The sequence below is a fragment of the Agrilus planipennis genome, unplaced genomic scaffold, assembly GCF_000699045.2.
Source record: "Agrilus planipennis isolate EAB-ADULT unplaced genomic scaffold, Apla_2.0 scaffold269, whole genome shotgun sequence".
NCBI classification, from domain to species: Eukaryota; Metazoa; Arthropoda; class Insecta; order Coleoptera; family Buprestidae; genus Agrilus; species Agrilus planipennis.
Window position 1 is genome coordinate 90,219 of NW_020438982.1, and position 18,842 is coordinate 109,060.

Genomic DNA, 18,842 nt, shown 5'->3' on the forward strand with positions numbered 1-18,842 from the left:
TAAAAGTATAATTTAAATAACACAATAATCAAAACTTCCATTTTAATTTATAAACTACACATGTTTTTATTTTTTTAAGCAAGTTTTCTTTGAGAGCGCACTATAATTTTTATAAGATTTTACTATAACATTTTTCAATTTTGTTTTAAAAGAAAGCCGCGAAAATAAAAATGCTTAAAAAATGCAAAGTAAAATAGTTTCTTAGTCTGTTAACCCTTCTGATGAATTCTCATGTGATCGTTTAAGAGCATAATTTGGATAAATAATAATTTTTGTCTTGATCGATAAATGTTTTCAATTACATACATTTAAAGGTAACTTTGCCTTTGCAATTTAAGTTTATTCGAAAAATCTGGTCTAAAAAATTATGCCGATTATAAATAAATTACGATGGATCATGCAAGGTCGTGGAAACATGTACCAACCGGATTGGTACCAGGCGAATTTAAAAGTAGAACAAGTCAATTTCAAGTTAACATCCACAATTTCAATCTGAATTATGAATTATTATGGATAAATTTTATGTGTAGCTCAATAAAACTATAGTTTCAAATCATCAAATTGTAACTTTCGTAAATTCTGCTGTAAAAAGGAAGCAGAGAACTTCATTGGGGGCCTTCAAGTATTATGTAAGTAGACATTCACTGATTTTAGATCCCCTCCACCCTCGTATAAGCGAAAATAAGAAAATTGAAACCCCTAAGACGAAGATAAGAATGTTTTCAATGCTTTATGTTAAATGTTAAAATTAATATTTTGGTAATCCATTAAAAAGTAAGAACTTTTGCCTGTGTAAAAAAAATTAAATATCACTCGAATGCGTATCTAAGTCTAAAAGTTCTGTACACAAGAATCACCCCCGTTCGTAATCACCTATATACTAACATTATTATACTTAGGTACTTATTATAATGTTTATGAATATTACTTTGAAAACATTTTCATTATTTTGTAATTTATTTATAACAGCCTCGCTCCGTTTAATATCAAAAGAAAAAATTGCACCCTTCCCTCCTAAATATATACATATATTTTTGAGATTTTACCATTCGTACGAAATTCGTTACACTGTAACTCATTTTTTAATTAAAAGGGCTTTTCAAAGTACTTTTTGTTTTGTAATACTACGGAAACAAGCCAATCCCTCGTTCTAAGAATGACGTCTACTATACCGGATATCACGTTACTACTTATATATACATACATATATATAATGAAACACCCCGTGACCATTGTAATACGATTCATATTATTTTCGTCAGCAGTTGCTTTAAATAAATATATAAATAGGAAGTCTTTTGTGGCACCACTATCACAAAACATTTTATTTTTAAACAAATAATAAATTGAAAATTATAATTATAATTTGCTGGAATTTTTCAATTTGCTTTATAATGTATATTTGCAAATTATGGTAGGCACTTGTTCAAGCAACAAATTTAATAATTTATAAGTACGTTTTCTGTTCAATTAATAATAATCTGTGTGCCCTACATTTCAAGGAACTAGTCTTCGTTTAATTATTTGCTGAAGTGAATCGTGCTGTGGATTTATAAGGCNAACTACACTTCTTAATTAATATAAAATTAAACATAAAAAGCGAAAAGGATGAAATAAGCATAATAAAGGGGAGATATCAAACTAGCCGCTTATTAAGCTAACAAGTTAATAGGATAATAGCAGACTGTGTTAACGAAATAAATGGAAAGATTTTTTGAGTGTTGAGAGCAAAATGGGATCGTTATCCCTTTTGATGGCGTAAGTGTATGTACAGGGTCGTATTTGATAAATTTCTGCTTTGTGAGTATGATCAATTTAAACCGATTAAAATTTTTACAGTTAATTTTTGATATTTTATCTACTCATAAAAATTAGATTTTAAGATTGCCAAACATTTATTACGCATACAAAAATGATTCTTAATAAATAATGACGTGGCTTGTTTTAATGGGGAAAAATCGCATAACAGGATATTTAATTATGCAAAAAAGAGTCTGTAATTTTTGCTTATTATAATTTCAATTGTTTAGCTTCCATTGCATGTTCCCGCATCATTCTTAGTCTGATTGCTTGGTCGCCATATTGCTTTACACCACACCGGGAATTTCCCAATTTAGTTTCAGTAAAAACAAATAAACTCCATAAAATAAACGTTAGACCGATTGTGTCTACGGTTGCAGTCCGGATTACCTGGATCCTAGTAATCTAGATTACTAAATACCAAATGCTAAAGTGCGATAGTTCAATTGTATTTGGTATTTGGATCACAAGATAATCCGAATTACCGAGAATTCAAACTAGTGAGTCTTCACTATAATATACATTTTATCGGATGTGCATCTATCTGGGCTCGACAGTTTTCGATTTTCAGATATTAATTTATAAGATAAATTAGATTTTACCGGCGGCTTCGCTCGCGTTGATGCCCTAGTGACGACCACATAATACTAATTTTTTTTTCCCTCGGGAACAGCATTTCTTGTTCTGGATAAAAGGTACCCTACATCCTTTTCTGTACCTCTCACAATGTCTACAAAATTTCATGTTAATCGATCGAATAGTTAGGGCGTGAAATCGATCACACAAGACTAATTTTTTTATCCCTCTGGAACACTTTTTTTTATATAAAAAACTCACAGACAAACAAACTCACATTCTCATTAATAATATTAGTTAGGCTGTTTTAATTAATAGAGTAAAACTATGCTTTCGATAAACTAACGGTATCAAAATATTAAGCGCAATTTATGATCTTTCATTCAAGAAGCATCGTGGGTATTATAGGACTTTATTAAGATAATTTATTAGAAATTATTCAGATGAAGCGAAAATATTCCAGTTGTTAATTTTAAAATGTCTAAATCAAAAAAAAGTGTAATATGAAATTTTCTGTCCGTTGGGTGTAATAATGTCCTTATAATTTTACATACATATCAAAGGAAGTTGAAAAAAGGTAATAAACCGCAGTCAATGGACAATCTACCCTTGATTTTGGAACAATCCTTTACCCCCCATGAAGTAGTAGTGATTATAACAACACTTAGAACCCTTGTTTCTTTGAGTACACCCCTATGCATACATATATATATATATTGTTCTAAAACCGCTCAGTCCTTGTTTCTTTTTTTATCTTTCTCTCTCTCCCGTTTCCTGCTGCAGGACTGCGTCGCGCCGTCTGGAATGAGAGGGAAAGTAAAATTTTGATGAAGGGAGAGTGGGAGGGCGTTCTCAAGCGCTTTACCGGTTACGTACGCAGAGCTTTTGCTCGTTCGTACCGATGTCGACTACCGAAGCAGCTTTGCCTATTACACACAACAATACTACCGCAACCTCAACACGGCAATAATTATTTTCATTCCGATGCTTCTCGCTATCATTACGGCACATAGAAGCTGCTGCGTCCCTCGTCCAATACTTCGTCCGGCGAGTTAAAAGAAAATCGTGTAGTGGAAAAGTGTCGTGCAAAAGTGATGGATTAACTAACACGTGCGGTAGTTGTAACACGAACAAATAGACAAGTAATGATACGATAAAGTTGTGCGAACTTTTCTTCTTTTAAAAACCTATTACAAGTTTTATTCAGTCTACGATTTAATAAAGGACCGGTAAGTTTTTTCAATAGATACTTATAGATACTTCAATAGATACTTATAACAGTGTCTACATGCGGTACCCTTAAGCGGATCCCCTCAAAAAAAACTTTATTAATACGTATTGTATAGTAAAATCATTTATCGTTGTTATTAAATTCAGTTTAATTTCATAAAAAAAAGCCCTTGGCGCTGTAACGCCCATAAACACTGGCGCCCCTAAACGGTGCATGATTTTACCTCCCCACCTCACCCCCTAAGACCCATGCAGGGTTCTGGTAATAATTATTATATGAAGAGAAGTAAGTTTTAATTTTTTGTTACTCTTTTGTGATACCTATATAATATTAAAAACGCATTTTAAAGAACTCATTCGTAATTAAACTATTTTCTAACCAAAAAGGTAAAGTACCTACATAATAGGTAGGCAATTCGTAATAAAAATAGAAAAAATAAGCATAAGCTTTTATTGAAAACTTTTGTTTTATCGTTCTAGAGGTTATCGATTCATGTTTAATTGGATTAATTGATGCAATAAAATTGTGTTTTTGAATATTTCAATTTTTATTCACTGGATAATTTAAAACACGTGTAAGTAGGTTACCTGTTTTGAGGAGATAGGTAGCAGATCGAGAAATAACTAATAACTATTTTGTTATTAGTAATGTGGAAGACTTAGGTACACAGACACTTATTACAAAGAAATCGTTAATAAAACCATAAGTTAATGTTAAGTATAAACGCAATTTTTTAATTGAAACGATACATTGTAGATTGAGAATAAAAAAAAATGAAGAGTAATAGATAAGCAACTCGATAAATTTTCTTTTGCCTTTTTTTTGTTAAAGGTTGTAGTATTTTATTTAATTACTTAGATTTCTAAAAAGTACAGTATTTCTTCTTGTAGTACCTTGTACCTAGCTTACAGATTTTTCGCTCTTTTTCACTTTTCATCTTAGTTTGTATTAAGGATGTTTGGGAGGTACAATCGGAGACAAGAGTACATAAAATTAGAAATTCGTGATTAATTAAGTTTTGCAGCATATCATGAGGTAAATAAATACTATCTATACTAAAAAAAAGTATTCGGTTTGAGAGAAAATTTGGAATTTGACCAAAAACTTTGAATAAAATAAGAAATAACGAATAATATGGAAAATTTTTAACTGACTTTTGGCAGTGAATATGCCTTGATTTCAACTTCGAAACAAAAAAATATTTAGTTTCAATCTCTATTAATAATGAGCGTAAAACTTTTTAATATGTTTAAATAATAATTAAAACTTTAAAATTGCATTTAATTCAGACAATTGTAAATATTATCGTTATATTATCAAGTAAAAACGAGATTTTAAGCTTATTTATCATTTTTTCCTCGATAACCATTTAGTGAATTTGAATAATCTTACGCTAAAGTGATTCTCCAGAGTTCAAGTTACTTATTATAAAAGTTTGAAATTTCTGGTAGCTTCTTTTCTGTTAATAAAAATAAATTTAATCAGTTCGGTTAACGAATCTTCATTAAGTGACGTGTAAAATTACAATTTTTTAAAATTTCAATAACTTTTTAACGGTTTATTGAATCGATTTGTAATTTTTACAGGAGTTTTAGAATTAAATGAGGAACGTTCTTCCAAATTTTTATTTGTCTCGTAGCATTTCGACATACCTCCCAAACATCCTTAAATGTTGTGTTTACTTTTCAGTAAAGCATGTGTGCACCATCGATGTACGATAAAAAGCAAAACAATTGAGTAACAAAGTAACGCAAGTCAAAGCACAGTATGTTTCCCTTTCGAGTTAATAAAGCGCTGTAATTTTTGTTAACTGCTTTGAACGTTTGGGCGAACATATGTTTTCGGCTTTTTCTCTTTTTCTGTGAAAGGCCCATTGCGGTTTCTTTATACATACGCGATGCACGCACATAAATAAAAATGCTGTTTTTAGAATGTTGGTCCCGTCGTCACAAACTAATTGTATCCGATACGCACTCAACATTCGTTTGTACTTATCAGATTTTAACATTTCACCATGTACTAATACCTGCTTATGTATGTAGGTATACATAATATTATGTACATACGATATTTTTAAGCGTACTTCCTCTCTTGTCTGTTAAAAAACTGTCATGTTTTAAAAAGAAACTTCCTTATTAATGCTCTATTTTTTTTGCTATTTTTAAAATGATACCGAGTATATGTAATAGGTAATAGATCTGTCAATAGTCTTAACTTAAAAGTCTACCCGGAAAAAGACTCTCAAGCAGAAGCGAAACGTCGGTGTTGGTTAGTATGTATCAGTAAACTATTCCCAACTATATTGTGGCTCTTTTCTATCACATTATGTTACAAAGGGTAGAAATGGAATCTATCTCAACAGCGAGGATAATTTCAAATTATTTATATCAAAGGTGAACAAAATAATATATTGAAAAGGAAAAAAAAAAACAAATCGTTTTCGTCACTCCAAAATCTAAATGTTGCTAAAGTTTAGATTGGAGAATAGGATACAAGGAAATTTTAATATTTTAGGGCGATTTTTGAGCCATGTGTTTACCATTGACAAATGCATCGAAAATGATTCTCCTTCTTGTGGTTTTTGTTTTCTGTTTTCAATGCGTTTTAATTAATGTATCTACTCTCTTTCGAGGACATTGCTTTGGCACAATTATGAAAATTCAAAAATGCTTAGAAAAGTCAGTAGCCATTATCGATGTATGTATTTTCAAATGTGACGCCGAAAAAGCTTATCCATTCCGATGAAATTACTAGATATCCTAACTTCAAAACCAAACAAGTCAAAGTAGTATCAATCGAATTTTTTAGTTACGATATATCGGAAAATGTATAAAAGATAAAAGAATAATCTCTTAGTTATCTTATCCTTCAATTTCATGTGCTCACAAAAGATCGAAAATATTTTTGCAATTTGAGATTAGAATATTTCAGAATTCAGATGTGCCGCAAAATACATCGGAAAATAGATATGGTCTTAATTTCGAGATCCTCCCTGACCTATATATTTATCGGGAAAAATCTAAATTAAATCAATATGACTCACGATCAGTCGATAAATCGACCAATATGTTCGAATCGATTAATCTTGCGTCTTCTTAAAATAAAGTTGTGATAAAGATTTAACGATAGTAATCAGGCTCAAAAGTATAATCTATAAATAATGAGGGTAGCTACCTGCAGTAAGTACTTGCTGTGTACGTGTCTGTTATAATCATTCAGTCTTACCTAGATTTCTTTTATTACAAATGTATTTGATAAGGTCCTACCTGTCTATTACAATACCTGGTTGTTGGTGATATAAATGATGTATTGCTGCAAGCTGCTTAAGAACGTTTCGTCTTAATAAGTCAATTTTATTGCAGGGGAATTTTCAACCGAAAGGGATTAACCCATTGTATGTATTATAATAAGTTATAAGTTGAGTTAAAGCTAAAGTTCGAGATAAAATTATAAACTAAACTCTGAACCATCTAAAGTGGCGATTGAAGTAATAAAACTTAAAGCTTATTTTGTCGAATGGCTAATATCCGTAGAAATAAGGAATATGGACCGAATTTTATTTAGTGACAATATTGTACTATCTGCGCATCTATATTTCCATAAATCAGAATAGTGGACTTCGTTTGAATACAACTTTCGAAAGTTTTTAAACTATTTTGAGCTTTATAGGCACAGGTACATAACAGAATACAAAACGTGTTTTGTTTTATTGGTGCCACAAAGTTGTAATTGCACTTAGGCATGAGCAAAGGCGGACTATTGTTCTAGCTTTAGTGCATGAGCCGTCACTTTAGATGGCCCAGAGTTTAGGCATGAATTCTTATTCTAGGTTTTTAAATAGATAAATAATCTGTGCAGTAGGGTGCGCTATGAAAAGCATTTTTTCCTCATTTTTATTCGGTAAATAGTCGACTGATGCCATAAATATTAAACGCCAGAGAGGTATAATGTTTAAACTCGCGCTTATTTCATTACTGAGATATAGTTTTGAAAGACTAAACTAGTTACCATACAAATATTCTTCAAATTTGCTCAAAGAATCATTATTTTCTTATGCAGAGGGTAGCGCAGAGTCGAGTTGCTTTCAATAAAAAGAAGTCACTTCTGTGGTCGCGAGTGGTTAATTTAGAAATTCGAAAAAAGTTGTTAAAGGTGTATGTTTGGAGCGAGGCTCTGTACGGGTGCGAAACATGGATAGTGGGCGCGGCGGAAAAGAAAAGGTTGGAAGCGTTCGAAATGTGGTGTTATAGGCGGATGATGAGGATATCGTGGGTAGAAAAGGTTAGAAATGAAGAGGGATTGGAAAGAATAGGAGAACAGAGGACTCTATGGAAGTCAATAAGAAATAGGCGAGATAGGTTAGTAGGACACCTTCTCAGGCATGAAGGTCTAGTTAGTGGCAGAAACGGAAGTTAGGAGGGTCACAGGTAGACCTAGATTAGATTACTGTTCGCAAATATGTAGTTAATAATATGGGTTGTTGTAGTTTTAGGGAAATGCGAAGATTAGCCCAGGATAGGAAAGAGTGGAGGTGCGTGTCTGATTCTCTGTAGAGACCTAAATTAACATTGTTGCGATATTTTAATTTCAAGCCATAAACAGAAATGTCGCAATGTCGTTATTGGTGTTAATTTAGAATTAGCCGAGCTCTATTTTAATAATAGATTACAGTTTCTTATTATCCAAATAAATAAGAGAAAGAGGTTGAACGAGCATAACGAGGACATTTGCTTGTCAATTTTCTAATGTGCTTTAATTAATACATTGTCTGTCTCGTAAATTTATTCTTATAAGTAGAGATGAACCGGATAGTGGTTTTGTCGGGTCCCAGATAACCGAGTACCCAGCCGGATACCCGGTAAAAACTACCCTCACCGACACAGCGTCCTAAACCACTCAAAAAGTTGTTTAAACACTAAACCAATGAATTTTTAATTCCTGGTAGGCGGTTTTTAAACGAGAGGGTTGAGTTAAAATCGTTGAAATTAACATATAATGCTTATAAACACTGTAAGTCTGCAAGGTGACAAGTAAGTTATCGTTAATAGAAAAAGTTAACGCAGGATCTACATATCAATATAACAAATACTCTAGTATAGTAATAACTGAATAATATAAATTAGGACAAACAACTTATTCCAGTACAATAGTAATGACCATTTTTCATGATGATTGATTGATGTTTTTTCTTTTTTTTCTGGTAGAATTATCTGACACTGCCTGTATGGCATCCAAAGCGGGTACCCGGCCTTACAGATATGTACTTATAAAATGGACAAAACAAGAAATGATGTTATCGTTGCTAATATGATAATGAAAAGAATTTTTTAATAACTCTATTACTCAATCGTCTGAAAGAAACACAGTGGGCAAGATAAACGACTGATAAAAACCCGTTGTTATTTTCTATTGTTTTGTCGAATATTACGAAAACGTTTTCACTTTAAAGGCAATAAATCGCATATTATTAATCATCATTGTATGTACATAGCAGTGCGAACCAAGTTTATACTTTTCTAAATGAAGGCATAAAGTTACACGCATTATATTTTGAAATCTAAACTTCTAGTGAGTAACACTAATCACATAAAAACTCGTTAAGGAAAACACTTTTACCTTTTTACAGGTATGGATACTTATTTACTATAAAAATTTATCGACGATATCCATTGTTCTCATACGAATTACGATATTTCATAGTTCAAGCAATGTTTTATAAGTAGCTGTAAGTTAATTTTTCATAAATTTTCATAGGTATATATATTTTTGCAATAAAATGGGCCGGGTACCTACCTAGTTTGGATCAGGTACCCGGTGAATCCGGCGCTTTTTTTAGGATCCGGCCGGGTACCGAATAATAATTCCGGGTAATTCTGTCAAAGAAAAAAGAAAACAAACACCAGCAATAATAATTTAATAAGTAGGTATAACAAAAAACCTACCTAGTGAAAATTAGTAATTATGATTGTGTTGGGATAGGTCGTTCGTCCTAATTTGTATTATTTATAGATTACTGTATTAAATTATATGCTATTTAGATATACTTATTGTGTTACTACTATTACAATTTCTGTCGCTTGTTGGTGTATCAAGTTTTGATTAACTGTAACTTATTAGTATGATTTTGTCACCTTTTAGGGTTTATAAATATTATAGGCTTGATTAACAGTTTCAACTCAACTCTCTCGTTCAAATTCCGCCAACCAAGAATTAAAAATTCATTGGTTTAGCGTTTAAATGACTTTGAACGGGGCTTAACGTGGTTTGGGACGTTGGTGAAGGTGGTATTTGATGGAAAGCCCGCCTAAACAAAGACATGAACCATTAACTCCAAAGATTTTGTCGGGTTCTCATCTAATGCCCGGTACCCGATTATCTGATATGGGCAAAATCACTACACGGAGAAAATGAAAAACGAAAATAATATAACTAAATATTAAAGCGATATTTACAATTTATTCCACTAGCCCGTTGCTTAGTAAGCGAAAATAATAAAGATTACAATTTGGACCTGAATTTGTAAAAATAAAATCCCAACAGAAATAAATTTACCAGGTATTGTATTTCAGTTAATATTACAAATTTAATTGTAATAATTAAGAAACTTGAAATAATTTTTAAAGAAACATGTCAAAAGTGAGATTATTATTAGAAGTTACTTAATAAATTCTACTATTTTTACGGCAAAAAAAGAAATGGGAATGTAATAATATTTACTCCTTATTTTTACAATTAATAGCACTTTCACTTTCCCATCTGAAAAGTGCTTTCTGACATAAATTTGTTATGCTCCCTTTCTTTTTAATTTCAGCTCATCTTCCTGATTTTTTTTTTTGTTAAATGCTGCTGGTCTCATATTTTAATAGTTAACAAGCCAGTTAACTGCAAATCTTCTGTAATTTTATTATTAATCAGAGCAAGATATTACAATTAATAATTAACTTGATTTATAAGAATAGCTATGCCGTAAAAATTACATAGTGAGTAGTTGTCGAAAATCGCCTTTACGATTTTGAGAGAATTCGCAAAAACTGGAAAAACTTATGAAATTTGAAACAAGATGTATAATATTTACAATTTAAAAATTACTTGGGCAACTCTCAAGCATTTATCTATTCCAAAACATAATAAATTGAAAATTATAATTATAATTTGCTGGAATTTTTCAATTTGCTTTATAATGTATATTTGCAAATTATGGTAGGCACTTGTTCAAGCAACAAATTTAATAATTTATAAGTACGTTTTCTGTTCAATTAATAATAATCTGTGTGCCCTACATTTCAAGGAACTAGTCTTCGTTTAATTATTTGCTGAAGTGAATCGTGCTGTGGATTTATAAGGCAATTAAGTTTTATATCTACCAAGGTGTATACAACTGTTAATAGGTAAAATCATCTCGCTGTTACAGCAGCGAATAGACTGTCCAATATGTGAAAGCATTGTTTAATAAGAAACTAATTGTTGTTTCCATATTTGTTTTTAATCTTAATTATCTCTCTGATTAACATCACAGCGAATAACAATGGCATTCTGGTAGAAATGAAAAGAAAGTGATTAATATCATCATCATAAGGTCGTCAGTCCTAAGACTGGTTGGACACTCACGTCTACTCTTTCCTATATTGAGCTAATCTTCGCATATCCCTAAAGCCGAATATCCCACATCCTTAACTATTTGCGAACAGTGATCTAATCTAGGTCTATTCCTCTTAACTACTGTTTCTGCCTCTAATAAGTTTCTGACTAGACTTTCATTCCTGAGAAGATGTCCTACCGACCTATCTCGCTTATTTTATATTGACTTCCAAGAGTCCTCTGTTCTCCTAGTCTTTCTAATACCTCTTTATTTCTAACCTTCTCCATCCACGGTATCCTCATCGTTTGCCTGTAACACCACATTTCGAACGCTTCTAACCTTTTCTTTTCTGCTACGTCCACCGTCCATGTTTCGCACCCATACAGCGCCGTGCTCCAAATATACCCCTTTAACAACCTTTTTCGAATTTCTAAATTAATCGTTTGCGAGCATAGAAGTAACTTTTTTTATTGAAGGCGATTCGATCCTGCGATATCGTCTGCTTTATATTCCTACTACTCCTTCCATCCTGACTTATCTGACTTCCTAGGTACCTAAAATCAGTCACTTCTTCTAATCATTCGTCTCCTATCTTTATATTCGCTCATTCCCTACTTTTTCTTCCCTTACATACTAGTATTTTTGTTTTACATTTATTTATTTTCATACAGTACTGTTTTATCAATACCGCTTCCATTTAATTCTCCTTGCTAGATGCTAATACTGCTATCACATCTGCAAATCTAAGTGTACTAATCTTTTGCCCCTCTATATCTACCCTTACAGTTGTGCTGTCTTTAATGATGTTTATCGCGAAAATTAATATTGCTTAGCCATCATAGATTGCAAATACTTATAAACGTAGCAACTCTACTTCAACCCCTTTCAGAGGTCGAATTTTTTAAAATGCCGGAATAGGTTTTTGATTTAGTAATTATACTAAACAGCATTAATACCAAAAATGCTCTATGCAAATCTTGGATCTGGGATGTTCTTGTTTTTGGGAAATGCGAACGATTAGCTAAGGATAGGAAAGAGTGAAGGTGCGTGCCCAGCCACTTATGTATGATGATGATGACAAACCTTACCAACTCTTTTTATCCCTACAAATTTACTTATGTGTAATATTGTTACAACATTAAAAGGCCACAATTGTAGTGAATTGTATTAAAAAATGTTTCTGAAATTTATTTGGACAAGAACGCGGAATAAATTTTCTGCATTATATACGATTTCACTTCACCTGTCAATTAAGTCTTTGTCATCTATTTTTGTTCACCTTCTTTTGATGATCTACATACGTCGTGTACTTTTAATAAATGTATACTCACACGCACGTACATATGTTGATTGTATGTGGCAAATTTAGAAAAGAAATAACTTTTACTTCCTCTTTAACTGGACATTTGCCAATGGGCTGCAATATTCGCGGATTAACATTCTTACCTAGTAATTATTTAGGTATATATTTATATCTGCTGTCTTTCACTAACGATCATGATCGACTTTAAAGAACTGCTACATTTCTAATGAACAATTGCATAAATATAGATTAAAACGTGTCGCTGGAATCGGCGCTTAAAAATTTATCATCTGCATGGTGACAACAACCAGGATGTAGAATAATAACAGATTTATGTTTTATTTCCGTTAGATGTCCTTATTCCAAAATTTATTTGAAACGTATTTGTGTCTTGTTTTTTAATTTTATCTTCGTTACATAGAGAATATTATTTATATTAAACAAAAATGCTTATAGATTTTATTAAATAGTTCGTTGAAACAATGTGCTGCTTATCCGGGTTTATATTGTCACTTATTCTAAGCTGATTTTTATTGGTCGATTCGGAAACCCATACTCACATCAAATTGGAGAAATATCGAACATTACTTATATTCATTTCAGAACGTTCGCAATTCTTCCGGTCCAATTTACTCTAGAATATTCTACTTGAAGACAGTCGTAAATATTCGGAAGTATCTAGCTAAGAACACTGCTAGAAACATTCAAGAATTCTCGAGTATTATAAATTGGTGTTTGGCGACCAGTGACTAAACTGAAGAAATTTCAAACGTTATAAGAGATTCCAAACTTTAGAGTACTTTGATTCAAATATGACAATACGTCCATAAATAAAAATTTATGAATATGACAGTGCGCGGTGCAACGGTCGGAGCGTTCGAGTCCGGCGATTGCGGAGGTAAACCAACCCGCTAGGCACGGTCGCCCGATCGATTCACCGGGCATCGTTGCGCGGTGCAACGTTCGAACTTTTTGGGACTTGAAGATTGGTCGAATATTGCCAAACCCATTGGTACTTGGCTGCACAGTACTGGACCAATCTTGGCAAAACGTTAATGTACCAAACCTTGGCTTTAGAAGATTGACCAAACTTTAGTCCAGTACCGATAAGTCAATGCATGGTTCCTTACTACTGGTTTAGGCTTGGGCCTGTCGTCAACTCCGGTAAATGGGTTGAAATCCACAATTTTTTTCGAATTAATGGGTCATCAAAAATTAAAAAAAAAAACAGTCAACTTTGCGAACGTTCTTAAAAGACAAACCTACTAATTCCATCGGTGGGCGAACAAGCCCGACATGTCAAAAGATTGGTGATTTTTAATTAAAAACTACGATTTAATGCAGATACATTAAACACAGTTCCATCCTCTAACTAGACGTTATAGTCAACTGGTTCCTAATAGTCCGATCTTGATTGGAGTTGCACAAATTTTCAGTACATATATGTACTCTAGAACTATAGATATTAGCACATTATTATATAGTAATATGTGTAATAACAGTATTTGAGTAAGATGGGAACCTAAAATAAATACGGGATCATTATCATCACCACCATCATCATAAGGTTGTCAGTCCTAAGACTGGTTGGACACGCACCTCCACTCTTTCCTTTCTGAGCTAATCTTCGCATTTCCGTAAAACTAGAACAACCCTCATTCTTAACTATTTGCGAACAGTAATCTAATCTAGGTCTACGTCTAACCCTTCAACTCCCGTTTCTGTCTCTAATAAGTCTCTGACTAGGCCTTTATGCCTGAGAAGGTGTCCTACAAACCTATCTCGCTTATTTTTTATAGAGACTTCTGTTCTCCTATTCTTTTTAATACCTCTTCATTTTTGACCTCTATCCACTGTATCATCATCATTCGCCTGTAACACTACATTTCGAACGCTTCTAACCTTTTCTTTTCCGCAGCGCCCACTGTCCACGTTTCGCACCCGTACAGCGCTGCGCTCCAAACACACACCTTTAACAATCTTTTTCGAATTTACAAATTAACCGTTCGCGAGCATAGAAGTGACTCGACCCTGTGCTACCTTTTTATTTATATCCCTACTACTCCTTCCATCCTGACTTATCTGACTTCCTAGGTACCTAAAATCGGCCACTTATTCGTCTCCTATCTTTATATTCTCTCTTTCCCGACTTTTTCTTCCCTTGCATAGCAGTATTTTTGTTTCACTTTTATTTATTTTCGTACAATACTGTTTCATCAATACCGCTTCGATTTTATTTAAAGCTATCTCTAACTCCTCCTTGCTAAATGTTAATACTGCTATATCATCTGCAAATACTAATCGGGAACATTTTATAAAAAATTACGGCATGCGTTGTATAACCAAAAAGTATGTGTTCTACATTTCTGCAGCTCTCACAAACACGCTACCTCTGCATTTACATGCGCCGTATTATTATTTCCAAACGGATTGAACTAGTTATTTTAACCTGAAGGAAACTCAAATCTCACTGCACGTACTTTTATTTGGGATGCTGGTAGGTGAATAATGATACCTTCAAACCGCGTAATTTTACTAACAAATAAGAGCACACAACTTGCTGCAAACGTGTTTCAATTTCAAACAAGAGCATACACTAGAGTTAATTAGGATAATAGTCCTCGTATGAGAGTTGACCATAAAATACGAAAGCGTGACCTCAGGTTGCCTATTCATATCTACATACAGACATGCACATAGGTGTGTATTTAGAAAAAAAAATTTAAAGTCAAAGTATCAGCAAAGGTTGTCAGGGGTCAGGTTAGGGTAGATTTGGAGCTAATTTAAGAACAATAGCTGATAAAATTTTATCATTACTAACTAGCACCCGGATTTATATGCGATAAAAAAAGAAATATATTTTTTTATGAGTGTATGTATTAAAAATACTGTGGCATAGCTAAAAATGCGATTTTTAGGGTTCCGTATGTCCGAATGAAAAACGGAACCCTTATAGGATCACTCGTGTGTCTGTTTGTCCTTCTGTTACAGTCAATTTGCAGCAATCTACTGGACGGATTAAGTTAAATAAAGTAAATAAATTAATTTTGAACATGAGGTTCATTTTTGGAGTGCTAATAAGAAATACCGTGTGACATCAAATGAAAGGGCTTGTAAAGTTCTCAAATATATTTTGTTCCTGTCGTTTGTTAGTAGATATATCAGGTTTTGATTATCGATAACTTATTAGTACGATTTTGGCACCCTGCAGACTTTTAGTGTTTATAAATATTGTAGGCTCGCTTCAATGGTTTCAACTCAACTATCTCGTTGAAAATCCGCCGACCAAGAATTAAAATTTTATTGGCTTAATCGATTTTTCCAACGGGATTTTATGTAGTATGAAACGTTGGTGAGGGTGGTATTTAATGGAAAGTTCGTACTCGGCAAATTACTATCCGGTGCATTTCTATTCTTTAGTAAAATTTTAACGTTTGTCGATAGATTTTTGTTATTTGAAAATGAACGCTGTACGTCACATAATGTAATGGGGGCACATTTCAAGGACACTAAATCTTCAGAATTCGTATTAATTTCTTCAATCCTTTTCAAAGTATCATAAATTCATTTTATTTCATTTTACCACATATGATGCCAAGAACGATATACCATATTTTTGTTAAATAGTTGTTACCTTATTAAATTTAGCGTAGTATATAAAATTCTACAATTATACCAAACAATGGGCTAAAGTGGGATTTAATATTGCATATATAATTATATGTACGATAAGAGCCTGTATTTTTTTAAATAACATATTTATATATATAAACGTTTTAACAAAATATAAATCCGGACTAGTAACAACCAAATACTCACTGCTCCCAACACACATATTCAAAGCAAGCAATGTCTTTCATTTGTTTAATAAATGAAAAGGCGAACGTGTACTTATTTGTCAATAATTTGATGTAAGATATGCTTCTGATGGAGTTAAATAAGAAGTATGTTTTTATATTGTAAGAGGCAAACCGTTTTCATGATTTAACCGTTTTTTTTTTACTTATGTCTCCCTTTTTCAGATGCAATGTCGTATTACCGTGGAAATGTGGCCCGCAGTAGAAATAGTTGGGGCCCAATGTCTATGTCAATGGACTTTCACAGACTGGATCCAGATCCGCATTACGCAGAAGAGTGTACCGAAAGGATGCTCAGTGCTCAAATGCGCCAACTGGATCCTTTGAAGGAAGATTTAGCCGAATGGCTTAACAAAACGCTAGGTAAGAATATTAAATATTACTTATTATCATTATCATCAATATGATGATATGCCTTATACTTTTACGAATTAAAAATGTAACGTTGTACCTACGAGGTCTGTTCGTAAAGTATCGAGAATTCGTGGGTTACGTATATTCGATTTTCGATTTTTTTGTGGCGTTATGTCGGGCACTTATGTGTCTCATTTATACCGACAAGTTCGGCCATGTTGGATGTCCAGTCAATTTTTGATAGGTGTTTTGTTTGTACGTGTTTTATTTCGTCTTCGATTTTTGCCTATTCTAAAAAATTGGTCAAAGAATCTGTACCAAATTTTGTGTGAAAAACAACTGTGGCATATGGTGAAGCTGCTTTGGATCGAAGCAACGTTCATCGGGGGTAAAAAATGTTCTTAGAGGGCCGAGAAAATGTGAACGACGAAGAGCGTGCCGGACGTCGAAGCACGTCAACAACAGACGAAAACATTGATGAAATGAAGAAAATAGTATTGACCATTTGTCGAATCACCGTTAGAGAAGTTACTGAAGATCTAAACATATCGATTGGCTCCTGCCATTGGATTTTTACCAATGATTTGGGCATGAGACGGGTCGCCGCGAAATTCGTATCAAAATTGCTCAATTTTGACCAAAATCAGTATCGCATTTACATTGTTAAGGAGCTGCTTGACTCTGTCCGCGACGACCCAAATTTTCTTCAGAGGGTCATAACTGGTGACGAATCATGGGTTTATGGTGGAAACTAAAGTTCAATCATCCCAATGGAAGCTACAGCACGAGTCAAGACCGAAAAAAGTGCGCCAAGTTAGGTGGAATGTGAAGATTTTGCATACAACTTTCTTCGATTGCAGGGGCGTGGTGCATCATGAGTTCTCGCCACAGGGTAGAACTGTCAATAAGGAATATTACTTGCAAGTTATGCCAAATTTGGGCGAAGCAATCCGCCAGAAGCGCTTCGGATTTGTGGAAAACAAAAATTGCTTTTTCCAGATCTGGCCCCTGTGATTTCTTCTTGCTCCCGAAGCTGAAGAGGCCCATGGAAGGACGACGACGCTACCTTACGATTGAGAAGATAAAAATGGCATCGAAGGAGGAGCTGAACAAGATCATAAAAAATTTTTTTTGAAGTGCTTCGAGGATTGGAAGAAACGTTGGCACAAGTGTATAATATTTAGTGGGGATTACTTTGAAGGGAACAAAGTAGATCATCATCATAAGGTCATCAGTCCTAAGACTGGTTGGACACGTACCTCCACTCTTTCCTATCCTGAGCTAAACTTCGCATTTCTCTAAAACTAGAACAGCCCACATCCTTAACTATTTGCGAACAGTAATCTAATCTAGGTCTACCTCTACCCCTCCTAACTCCTGTTTCTGCCTCTAATATGTCTCTGACTAGACCTTCATGCCTGAGAAGGTGTCCTACCAACCTATCTCGCCTATTTTTTATTGACTTCCATAGAGTCCTCTGTTCTCCTATTCTTTCCAATACCTCTTCATTTCTAACCTTTTCTACCCACGATATCCTCATCATCCGCCTATAACACCACATTTCGAACGCTTCTAACCTTTTCTTTTCCGCCGCTCCCACTGTCCATGTTTCACACCCGTACAACGCCGTGCTCCAAACATACACCTTTAACAACCTTTTTCGAATTTCTAAATTAACCGTTCGCGAGCATAGAAGTGACTTCTTTTTATTAAAGGCGACACGACCCTGCGCTATCCTCTGCTTTATATCCCTACTACTCCTTCCATCCTCACTTATCTGACTTCCTAGGTATCTAAAATCAGCCACTTCTTCTAATTTTTCGTCTCCTATCTTTATATTCGCTCTTTCCCTACTTTTTCTTCCCTTGCATATCAGTATTTTAGTTTTACTTTTATTTATTTTCATACAGTACTGATCTGTCAGTACCGCTTCCATTTTATTTAAAGCTATCTCTAGGTCCTCCTTGCTAGATGCTAATACTGCTATATCATCTGCAAATCTAAGCATACTAATCTTTTGCCCTTGCACATCTATCCCTACAGTTGTACTGTCTTTAATGATGTTGATGGCGTCTTCGATGTATAGATTAAAAAGTAGCGGTGACAGTGTGCATCCCTGCCTGACTCCCTTCCTAATATTTA

General features: G+C 33.6%; 1 protein-coding gene across 5 annotated transcripts in view; it reads left to right on the forward strand.

Moving 5' to 3' along the window:
* LOC108741340 (growth arrest-specific protein 2-like) overlaps positions 1-18,842 on the forward strand; it is a 64,749-nt gene that overhangs the window by 13,761 nt on the left and 32,146 nt on the right. The window contains exons 1-2 of one of the 5 annotated variants that reach the window (XM_018476120.2): positions 505-629; positions 16,512-16,709. In XM_018476120.2, the coding sequence (XP_018331622.1) occupies positions 16,517-16,709 (193 nt within the window). In that variant the 5' untranslated portion in view covers positions 505-629; positions 16,512-16,516. Of the gene's footprint in view, positions 1-504; positions 630-3,231; positions 3,606-16,311; positions 16,449-16,511; positions 16,710-18,842 lie in introns of those variants that run through there. The other 4 variants (XM_018476118.2, XM_018476117.2, XM_018476121.2 and 1 more) reach the window with 4 other exon arrangements.